The 12,265-nt window shown below is 39.3% G+C and overlaps 1 protein-coding gene across 4 annotated transcripts in view; it reads right to left on the minus strand.

The window, feature by feature from the left end:
- KaiR1D (Kainate-type ionotropic glutamate receptor subunit 1D) overlaps window positions 1–12,265 on the minus strand; it is a 169,601-nt gene that overhangs the window by 39,028 nt on the left and 118,308 nt on the right. For all 4 annotated transcript variants that reach the window (XM_043423445.1, XM_043423443.1, XM_043423444.1 and 1 more), the window contains exon 6: window positions 1,636–1,777. In XM_043423445.1, coding sequence (XP_043279380.1) covers window positions 1,636–1,777 — 142 coding nt within the window. The remainder of the gene's footprint in view (window positions 1–1,635; window positions 1,778–12,265) is intronic.

The following is a 12,265-nucleotide window of genomic DNA, read 5'->3' on the forward strand; positions in this document are numbered from 1 at the left end:
TCCCTTTCGTGTTGGGACCGTTTGGAATTGTTCTTCACCATTGTATTCGATGATCGGAAGCATATCGAGGTCCCGGACCGAACCACAGAGCCCGAAAATATTAACAAAACGAGGAAATTCAGCATATCCTCCAATAAATAATTTTAATCGTCGCAATATAATATTAGATTTTATTATTCCAAGTTAATGAATTGAAAATTTACGCGAATCTTGTTGAACAGCACTTAAGGAGGGTGGCTAGGGACGATACAATGTTGCCATGCTAAACCATGTAAAATACATTAAAAATTTCAAAATGATAAGAATTTAATAAAATTTGGTGAACATATTCTTTAGAGTTAAATTTGACAATACAAATTTTTTAAGATTTTTCTTCTGTACAGTTATCGAGTAATTGATCACCAAAGTTCACGTGTATAAGCATAGCGTTTCCATATATATAGGTATACATTCCGGGCATAAGAAATCTGCTTTAATGCGTAATTACTCGATAACTAAGCAGAAGAAAATTTTGAAAAAAATTGTGTCTCCGCACTTGATGTTGAAGAACATTATCACCAAATTTGATCAATTTCTTATCAATTTGACGAACGTAGCCACCCTCCTTAATTATGGTGTGAAAAATTTGTAGAGGTTTCATCGTCTGGTAATCGAGATATTCGTATTATGCTGCTTAAGCTTTCTGTTTAAAAAATTTGATTGTGCAATGTTGTAAAATAATATTTCCATAAGATACACTTGAAGCTCTTCAATATTCACGAAATCGTAACGATTCTCATTTCCCATTGGGATATTGATGTATTCAGATTGAATTTTGAATGAACTTTCACGAGTTTGAGTTCATGGTACATTGATTGCTGTTAAAATAATTGATTGATTTGATTGCGACTTATTTATGGGTTTGAAGCGGTGTAAATTTTCCAGGAATCCGTTGAACGCTTTTCTCCTCGTTTGTACAATCGATAAATTCCGTAAATGTTTTTGTTGTATTCTTCATTTGTAGATTCGTTCGTCGTTTTGTTCAGGACATTTAACACTCTTGGTGCTCATTATGGTTTGATTGCCGTTTTCGTAAATGGCGACAGTAACGTGGGGCTACGGACGATCGAATATATAAACGAGCTCTTGTGTATGATGAGTCCGCAATGCCACAGCGAATACATGAATAACAATCGAGTCGTTCGCCAATAGTGTGAGTATTAACATTTTTTGGTGAGAAAGGCGAGCGCGAGAGAGGGCGAAAAAGAGCAAGAGGGCACAATTAATTACTAGGATAAATAAGAGTTGATGGAATTGCGCCACGGTTTACGAGCTGCAAAGACCTCGTGACGAGATAAAAGAAGGGGTGGCTCGAAACGAGTATTTACAAATGAAAATCGAACGAGTTGAGGGCACATATGATTGTGTATTGAACGATGTGGCAGCCTGTATTTGCCATTTCGGGAGTAAAGTAAAATTTCATCTCGTAATTGTGGCAATATACTGATGAGGCTCTCGAATAAACTCGATGAAATATGAGCCAATCGAAATCTATTTAACGAATCATCGTTGGAGCCAAAAGTTATTTCGATATTGGCTTCGTTGTGCAAAAATGTTCATAATTTATAATAATAAATCTAGAAAAAACATGCTTACCAGAGACGTGATAAGATAACTGTGATAATCGCTCATCATGCCGATCTGTTGGGCCTGTTTGAGAACGCTGTGAATCCGGTCTGTCGAACAATCGAGTACGATGTGCGATTCTGCCGAGTTTTTTATCTGCTTGAGCAATGGTCTGGAAAAAGTAAGCCAAGAGAAAAACAACCGGTCAAAAATAGGAATAAGAGAAAGATAATAAAAGTGATGATGTAACTTTTTCGTCGCGAAGGGATTTGGAGATTGGCTCGGAAGGGGGGTCGAGGGTTCCGAAGGAACATAAAAATTTTCACCCTCCCCCCCCGAATTTAGGATGGCTGCCTCGGGTGGTTTTGATAGTGACGAAAGGAGGAACGAACCAAAATGGGAACGAGATACGACGAGAAAAATAAAAGAGAGGGCCAAATAAAAAGTCGAAGAGCACAGAGAGGAGGGGAAGGAACGAGATAAAGGAACATGTTTCTCGAAGGACTTGCCTTCCTCTTGCGCTATAGGAACAAAGGATGAAAGATAAATCTGTATGCCTTCCCTATCCGTTCCCTGAGGTCGTTCGGTAACTTTTATCGACTCTTCCTCCTCTTTCTCCGCTCTTTATTTCCCTTTTCTACTTCCCATCTCTAAAGACCATGCGTTCGTCGAGCTTATCACCCCTTTTACTCTCCACACAATCTTCAATCACAATTATCATAAACTCGTTCATTAGCCAACGAGCAGTCGTGGCGTTTGCTCGTCAACGTCATGTCGGAGAGCTCGTCGTTGACGTATGCCTCGGGCTTCAACAACGTGGGGCAATAATAATTAAAATTTCAACAAAATGACCAAATTATTTGCGAAGCTATGAAAGAACAGTCCTGACTTATCAAAGTTTATTAAATATTTAATATTTCAATTAAATTTACCATCCCAGTGTTCGAGTAATTTTATTTCAAATTATTTGCCAGCTGTATTATTACGGAAGCTGGAACGGTCAATAAAACTCGGAAGATGCAAACAAAAGGTATACCATCCTTAATAATCCATGCAAGCAAGGGACTTTGTACTTCTGAGCCGTCCATAAAGTAGCGTTTTATGTAGCGCGAAAAAAGCACGTCTTTGTACAACCCTCTTAAAGCTGAAAGAGCTTTCCCTTTGAGGTATACCGGCATCTGGGAACCGGAAGAAGTTAGTAATTCTGAGGATTATCTATATTTCAAGAAGCAAGCAGATAGCCAGTTAACACATGCCTTTTGTATACATCGCTGATCAAAATTTCATGTTCAAGCCCGAAATTCCTCTGACTTTCTCGTTCGCTCACTCGTTCTCTCTTTCATGTACTATCGAATTCGTGCCTTAATGCGAATCTCGTTATGTTCCTCTTGAAAATTTAACTCAGTTTTCACAGTCCCTCTTCCCCTTCCCCGCATCCCTTGGTGCAGACCGAATATACCTTGGAGGTCCTGGCAAGTCCTTCTTCCTTATTTCCCACTAAAATCATCCTCTCGTCACTCCCTGTCGTAATGTATGAATTTATACACGTATGTATCCTGGCAGACTATAGATATAGGTATCTTTTTACTCCATCTTTTCACAGAATATTTCATGCTTCAAGAACATGCATAATTTATCCAATGTGCCGCCCTTTACACCAGGTAAGGATGCAAATTTCGTTGAAAATGTTTCCTCTCACGAAAAATAACTCGAGAAAATGTCGCTGTACTTTATGATGAGAACGAGGAAAAAAGAGATTCTTTCTTTCCAGGAGTCAACTGGGACACCGATCTCTTTTTTCCTTATTGTCAAAATAATTGCAAATTGCTAGGGGGAATGTTTCCTTTCCTTATCCTTCAAGACTTAATGTGATATTGAAACGGTATTTCTTAACGAATTTTTGAAAAATGTTCATACTACTTTTATGATTTTTTCAAATCCCTTCACGAAATGGACTCAATTTTTCGAGATATTCAGATTTGATATTTCGATCGGAAACAATAGTGAAATTGATACCCCCTCGAAGTTGCCAGTGTTATCTACTTTTATCACAAACTTTTTTCATTACGCACATGATTCTTATAAGATTTTTTCATCCACGGGAACGATGTAGAACGCCGTGAATATAGAGACCAGTTGTATGCAGGGATCATATAGAAAAAGAAGGGGAGAGAAAAAGAGAAATCGTTTTACCGTTGAAACTACCCAGGTTTTTTTCAACCCAATGGATAGGGTTTGACGAAAAGAGGTATAGAATTCTCGGTATCCTGCACTCTCGTCGAACGTAGCACGATGGACCAGAGTTAAAAAAAAGGAAATAAAAGCTATAAATGAAAATAGAGCGTAGCCGATATACAGCGAATTTCAATTCGAAACGTCTCCATTTCCTAGGCTGTTTACTCCTCACCCGAAGAATTGCGTTTCCAGCTCTGCGAAAACTGTCAAGAGTTTTTCCCATCGTATCTGCAGAACTCAGGAAGATGATGCAGTGTCATAACGACAATAATTTTTCCTTCAAAACCTTCGTTCACTGTTCACTGTTGCCCGCGCTCGAGGGCTCTCGATCTTACATTTTCGATCTAATACGAAAATAAAAGGACTCGCAGTCATTGTGACTTTGCTTCCTTCCCACTGTTCTGAGATTCTCAATCATTCATTACGAAATGTTTTCATAAAATCTGTTCATTGTTTCGCAGTCTTGAAATGACCCGTACATGGAAGGGAGTATCTCCAATTGGACAGTTGGAGGTGCGTACAACTCTATTCGGGGCAGCTATGAGAGAGTACGTTGTTCAATGGCTCGAAGAGTTAGCTACTTTCATCGGAGGGGATGGAAAGGTCGGGGAGAGTCTGGAATATGCATTCTACATACAAAATGGAAACTGGTCTCGTATATATCGATAGTGCAGATGTGCTCCAAAGAGATTCACGAGTGTAGCGATCGAATGCAATTCGGGAGCGGGAAATATATCGCCTTTTGTCCTACGGCGTTAGTCGATATATGGATTGGTAGAAAAGCGGGGGAGCAATTTTGTGTAATGGAACAAGGAGAGGGGTTTGGCCAAATGAACTGGCGCCTTTCTCTCTCCGTTCCACTCATTGAACCCCCATCGGCCACATTTAACCGAGAGTTTTCTATTTTTCAGAGTCCACCAGAAAAAGAAGTGAATTTTCTTTTTTCATTAGACAAAGAGTGGAAAATAAAACTTTACACGTTGTCAACTGGGCTATATGTGCACAGGTTTTTTGTGTCATATTCAGAGAGTGTCTCTCGGAGTAGTCTCTCGCTTGTAAAGCCACGGAGTGGCCACTTTTGTCTGGGAGTGGAGTTCAGCGTGAGTGTTATTCAGATCCTCTTCGGTTCAAACAAATCTCACGACCTATCGCTAGTTTTAAATATCTCAAGTCACTCGACCTTTCCCACCTTCTCATTTACTCTTCCGCTCCGTACTTATTTTCGACTTAATTAGTTTTCTCTATTCAAGACCAATTAGCTTTACTCCAGTAATTAACAGAAAAAAATTCAACCGGATCCAAACGAAGCTTTCGTTTTCTTGTTTTACGTACACAACAGCCAACGGATTCGTTGAAATTTTTCTTCTGGTTATACAAATGATTTTATCACTGAACGAAAAATTGCGTTCGTACACGAGGGAAAAAAGTGACCATCCATTCACGAGTTTCTACTACTTTTTTCAAACTACTCGCTCACTCCAAACGCGTTTCGTACCATACTCCATTGAATTCCCCTGAGAAGTACTCGCTCGTTTCTATGGCTGACCGGCACTGACCGTAGCTACTGATCAGAATGGCTCAGACTCTCCGCCCTTGTCTCTTGCGGGAATCGGGCATCGAGTTACGTCGAAACAACCTTCGACCACCGTTCAATATATGTTTGGGCTTTTGTATTCCTACTCATCGACTTAAATTATTGAACCACCGATCCGCAAACATTTTGAAAATCTTTCCTATAAAACAAGCACCCCAACTGGGAAGAAAATATTTCAGAAATGTTGGAGCAGATACGCTTCTGGTGCTTTGAAACTGAATTAATATCAATTCACTATTAATAAAAATGAATGTTAACTTCGCCCAGTCCAGAATTATATCTTATGAGAAAATCGTACAAGTTGAAGTTAATCTATTTTGTTTGAGCAATATGATTTTCCATAGAAGACGAATGGAAGGGCAGTAGGGCGAGAGCAAGAGGAGTGGAAATGATCGATGAGAGAGCAAAGTTTGTGACACGAAGCTTTCTGAGCAGCATATATATATATATATATATATGGATATTACGTATCGTGAAACTCGATATCGGAGATTTGTACTTCTCAATCAAGTGTGAGAGTAAGAGGGTAAATGCTGGGGGTGAGAACAAGACAGAGAAGTGTGTAAAGGACCTGAAACCATGGGAGACTAATACAGAGCCTTCCATGTCCAGCGAGTTTATGCATGCATATCATTGCCATACATACACACAAGTAGAACATAAGTCCCCATATCTATAGGAACTCGTGACTGTACAGATACGTATGTAGAGTAGAGCAAAGAGAAGTCAGTGAGCCTAGAGGGTTCGAGAAACCGTTTCGTATTCGAGTTCTCCCATATTGACTTGCAAATGACGTGTAAATGTGTACAAATCCATTAGGAGCAAGAGGAGAGAGGAAGGAAGAGAAAGAGATAGGGATAGAGAGAGAGAGAGAGAGAGAGAGAGAGAGAACGTTGACTGTGCAGCAAGACCAAGGGGGAGTTTGGTCCAAAGCTTGGCTTCTCTCAGTTATTAATTTTCTCATGGCGTACGATACGCAGTGACTCTATAGATAGAACAGCAATACACTAGTGTCCAAACACATTTTCTGTAAATATGTGCCTTTAATCTGCATTTGAAAGCTTATTGCAAGTCCTCGAAAATTCAAAAAGGTAAGCATCACTCAAGTGTTCAAAGGACCTTTCGAAACTGGCAACATTATCTACCAAAAGTTAACCGCAAACAGCCAATTCCGAAGATTTTTCGACTCACTGTTTTGGTTGCCACTGTTGGTGCGTTTATTCATTCGCTCGGGGAATCAGAATCAGTGAATTTAGAAGTTAGAAGATGTCTGATAAGGCGAAAAAACTGAAGATTGAGTCATGGAGTTTGGAAAATCCTGCGAGGATGCGCAGAGGAACAATGAAAATAAAATAACTGGAAATAAATAGTAATGGAAATTCAGAGGGATTTTTATTGTGGTCCATTCTTTCAATTTTACCTTCGCTTTTCATTGCTCTGAACGTTCGAGAATAAAAATGAGCCCTTTTGAACGTGGATATATCTCACTCGTGATTTTATTAATCACGGGAGAATAATCGTCGTACGTAATACGAATGAGTCGGAGGTAGCGAAATACGAGAAAACCGCTGAAAATTATGCATAACGTATTCCAACCGACTCTGAAACGTTGGGGAGAAAACGAGGGGGAAATGGAAGTGATATAAATGAGATTCGACGATGTCGTACCCTAAAGTGGGGATTTACTCTTCATTATTCTGCATTAAAGAACACTTTTAGGACTGATGCCTCTAAAAAGGGCGATCAAGTACATCGGTAAGAGGAAAGGAAAGGAGATAAAGATCTCGTGAAAAAGAACAGACGTCCGGTTCGGACCTATCTTATGGGCGTGATTTATCGAACGTTGAAAACTGAAATTTGTGAAAAAAATTACTGTAAATGTACGTGCAAATATCGTGATACTTTTGTGTAATTTTTCACGAAAATAGGGAACACGATATTTGTAAAATTGAATATTATTTGTTCTATGAGAAAATGATGGTATTTGCACTTCGTCAGTCGTCAAATATTAAATTGGAGAAATTCGTAATGCAGGTCTCTATCTTACGTAGCAGAGAGCGAAAATGAACAACGATGGCACTAATGCCATAATCCTGACGCGTTATTAAGCTCCAAATCCGTAGCGATCCATAATTTTCACCAAGGAAAAGGGATGGTTTTGTCTCCATCATGGAGAAGACAAAATGTGCGTTCCGCCGTCTCGGGTGGGATAAATGGCACGGGCAACGACGACGCTCAGGGGTTAAAATAGCGTTAAAAAAGGCTGCCACGTTTCTTCTCAATGAAGTGAAAAGAAAGAATGGAGAGCCATCGAAAAGAAAGCTGAGGAGATAAAAGGGATCCTGACTGCTACCTTTGTGGAACTGTCCCGAATGAAAAACTTTAGAATACGATTAATGTTCGATCTCGAATTAACCCAACTTTTGCCCAAGACAAAAACGATGTTTTAATTGCTGTTCTTATCGAAATACTAAAAAATAATTTTCAAAGCATTTCATAGGAAAAATAACTAAAAATATTATCCAACTAATCCAAATTTGGTCGATTTGGCATAAAGTATCTGGAACATGTAAATCCTCATGTGCAATGAAAAATAATTTACTTTTTCCGGAATCTTACGATTCAGCGAGAACCATTCGACCTTGTGGGGGATGAAAAGTCTCCACTGAAGAGGAAGGCTTGAGTTACGTCGTCTCGACAGATGCTAAAGAAGCTTTAAAGGTAGCTCCTGCCTCTGGTACGTCTCTGTGCTCAAATTCTTCCGACAGACATGCGAGTGCAAGAGGAATGAGAAACTGTGAGACACATTCTGTCATAAATATATATGTTCTTTATTATTTCTATATACGGAACGTGCGTAAAAGAATTTTCCAAAGAATTCACTGAAATATATATACCGATGAATGGAGGTCGATATAATGGAAACCGATGTCAGTTGAAATGAGTTTTCTTCCATATAAAATGTCTATAGGATTTTTTTATGTTTATAAGAATTTTTAGAGTTTCTAATAATCTTCGAATTTGCTTTGAATTTTTTAACCTCGCCTCAAAAATGTACGTTCTTGACCATTTAATAAAAATTACTGAAAACTCTAGCTTGGTCCGAGTCCATAGAAGAAGATAAGATGACGATGATAATGGAGCCAAATAAAAACACGCGTTTACACTTACCAGCGGGAAATTGTGTGCCGCGTTCATGAAAGCGATTGTCAGAAAATAGAGTTGACTCATACGGTGGAATACACTTTAAGGTAGTTCATACGCGAAACGATTTTCTTAAGAAAGTCTTGAAGTTTACTCAGAGTTTCAATGGGTAGTTGACTGACACGCATATCAATTTTTAAAGTGTTCGTCTTATCAGTTATTGAGATAAACGTGTTTAAATATGAAGAAAAATATACGGAGGTATGAGAATCACGCGTGAAAAATCGTTCATCTTTTCATTTAATGAACTAACGCTTTTTACGAAGTTTATGAAAAAATACACGATAACAATGAAGTATATAATGAAGGTTTGGGAAAAAAATCGAGACGATTGTCTTACTAGTAATATTACGTTGAAGATTGAACGAAATTGGTAATGAGCACTCTCATAACCTCACATTTGCTTATTTCGGTATTTTAGCCTTCTGTCTTCTTATTAATACTTTTTTCTTTATCTATTTCCTGCTGTGTTTTCTCTTTGCGTTCTCTAATGCAATTTTTTATATAAAAAACAATAGTATTTTAACCAGGGACGAATGAAATTTCGGGTTCAGTCAGTGACGGATCCCCGATTTGTAATTTCATTCGCCAAAAGATAAGTTGAAAAAAATTATTTACAATTTCGAATTAATAATTCTGACATTAATTTAGAGTGCGATAATATCTTTTAGCATGTAAAAATCGACCCAATTTAGACACCTACAAAATACGATCCTTCGGACATGATCTACCTTAAGGAGCTTCAGAATAACTCAAATGCACCAGTCGAGCCAACAACCTCTGGAAGTTCAGTTTGATCCAATTTTTCAGACGAGAGAGGGATGGTTTGAAAAATTAGCAAATAAACGTGTTAGGATTACGGCAGCGAATTTTGTGTCATCAAAATCAATGTATTAACGAACGAAATTGAGCCCAACAATTGCCAGATCAAACTATTGCTTTCTACTTTTTTTTTCTGTTTTGTGAGTACTTTCATTGTCCCGGATAGAACTCCCTGCTCGTTTTGTTCCTCGCTTAAGCTGAACGTTTTTTTTCTCGTTTTGCGGCACACACTTGTACGTAACAATTGGTAGCCATAAAAGCTAGAAAATGGTCCACGTGGAGAACAAATTGGTTCGGTTGTCGCGAACGAGCAGAGCAATTAGTGAAAATAGAAAGTGGGAATAAATATTCTTTCGAAAGAGCCACGGTGGCCGTTGAACTGAAAGCAAAACTCGAAAATTTCTTCCAACGAAAGACACCGTTGGGTAATAATCGTTGGATTTATGGGGGAAAAAATTTTTTCATTAAAACTAGAACAACTCAATGTAAAAATAAACGGTCCTTTTTAAGGGCTTATTGTTTATGCTTCATAGCGAATCGATGTTTCATGGGATTTTTTCCGGTGGAATAAAATTTGCATTTACGAGGATATTTATATTTATAGTGGCCTCGGAGATATAAGTTAAACTCAAACAAGCTGTATAACGGAAATCGCGTTCTCTGCCTTTGGTCCACAGGCTCTCTCGCGTTCGGAAGGTTAATTAAATCCGTCTGACCTGACAATTTCTCGATTCGCTGAGCCTTCGAATTAATTGGAGTCACCGAGCGACGTACTCGACAGAAACTGGGGATGATAGGACTGGCAGAATGACAGATAGGTATAGAGGGAAAGAGTTGGTGAGATGGAGAGGGGAGTGAGAGGGAAAAATTCGTTATCAACGCAGTTGAGGTGATTTTACTATTTTCATATTTATTTTTATTTTTATTTTCCAAATACCACATTTTTTGTCAAATATTTTCAACGACAAGCTAATTTTCAGGCGGGTATGTGACAATCAATGTTCATTCAGCAACGTCGCCCTGGATAAAAATGAACAGATTTAACCCAGAGTTACACGAAGGGTGTAAATATGAAGTAACTCGTTTTTCGATAAAATCTTCTTTTTAACGGATCGGAAAACAAAATGTCAAAAGTTACATGCTCCACGGGGATGAGTGACAGGGACAATGAAGACGAAGGAAGAGGGTGGGACAGCCTTGACTACGTCTTGAGAAACATTCCGCCAAGTATAGGACTAAGTTTACCCTTCGACTTTGCCGGCTCACATCTCGACAACATGTCAGAGAAATTTCCTCCCTTTCTCTTATCTCGCTGAATATCAGACAGGCAAAACTTTGATCTTAAGTGAATTGTAGTTGACATATATCTAGACAAACGTACAGCACACGCGTGCGCATGCGCGTCAGTAAGTTTAGATACGAGAGAGAGAGAGAGAGAGATAGAAAAACGAGTCTCATTGTCAGGGTGTCTCAACTGGAGGGGAGAGGAGATCTGAAGAACAAGAAGCTCGTTAGAGTCTTAGAATCCTTCACGGCATTCTGGGAGTGTGAAAATTGTTCGAGGACAATATTTGGCACAGCATCGTTTACATCCCATGAGCTCCTGTCGATTGATGAACCTCTCGCATGTAGTAGATTCGATGGAACAGTGCAAACAAAAAGTGCGATAAGGGGAGGAAAAAAGTGTCGTCCCTCCATCCCTCATGCGCCGCCTCTCGACAGTTTGACGCGACAGTTTCGTGAGCGATCGATTCAAATCGCATGCACAGGGTTTTTCATCGAAATTTTCAGAGTACGTGATTTCCTCGAAAGCGTAAAAAAAAAAAAAATCGGAAGCGAGCATGAACGGGGGCAGGATTTTCGAAAATTCCTATGTCCGCGAATAACAATCGTCCCATCTCACTTGGAATTCCCTGAATTTCGAAACTCCATGAATTCTCTACATGGCGTTTTTTTACAACGTTTTACGACGGTCTGTCGGATTCATGAAGGGGAGAATTTTTGCAGGAAGTTAAACGAACGAGGGTCGTATGTCTTCGTAACGAGTCATCCTGCGGGTAACAATGGCTTGATTCCAAGCCCACGAATCCCATTTGTATACCCAGAAAATGGTATATTTCTTTAGCGTCGTGACCGTCCATAAAACCCAAGAGCTCAAAACGATCGAAAAGTCTCTGGATCACTCATCATAATTTTTTATTTTACTGATCGTGCAATTTTCAACCACGTTGCCTGATGCTAATCTTTTCAATGAAAATTTCATCCTTCCCGTCCCCGCGCTTCGCAAGACTCGGGAAATCGGGTTATCAGGTATAAATTTGTCAAAAGAATGAATTCCTATGAATTCGAAAGAAAATTACGTGCACATAAATCTCGCGCGATAGTGACTAGGGGAGGAAAAAAGAGAGAAGGAAAGAGACAAGATGGTTAGACGATCTGCGAGGGGGCAGTGGAGTTATGGGAAAAGAAGGGGGTGGCGATGTCTGACTGGACGATTAATCGATGAAATCACAATGCAGAGGAAGACACACAAACACGTAGGCAGAGACACTCTCGCAGGGAGCAGCTTCGGTCTTTGAGACCGATTGTCGTGAGGAGATTCCAGCCCAGTTTCGAAATCAGCTTCGTTAAATTTTCCTCGGCTCAATTCCACGCTTTTCCAGCCCCAAACTATTCTCTCTCATCCTTTACTTTTCCCATGGCTATATAAATATATAAGAAGCATAGATATATTTTCAACTCTGTCCTCTTTATTCCACAGGCTCTGATCGTCGTCTCTTTTGCTCACTAAATCAGTAGGTCCTT

Source organism: Venturia canescens, chromosome 7 (genome assembly GCF_019457755.1).
Source record: "Venturia canescens isolate UGA chromosome 7, ASM1945775v1, whole genome shotgun sequence".
Classification (NCBI taxonomy): Eukaryota; Metazoa; Arthropoda; class Insecta; order Hymenoptera; family Ichneumonidae; genus Venturia; species Venturia canescens.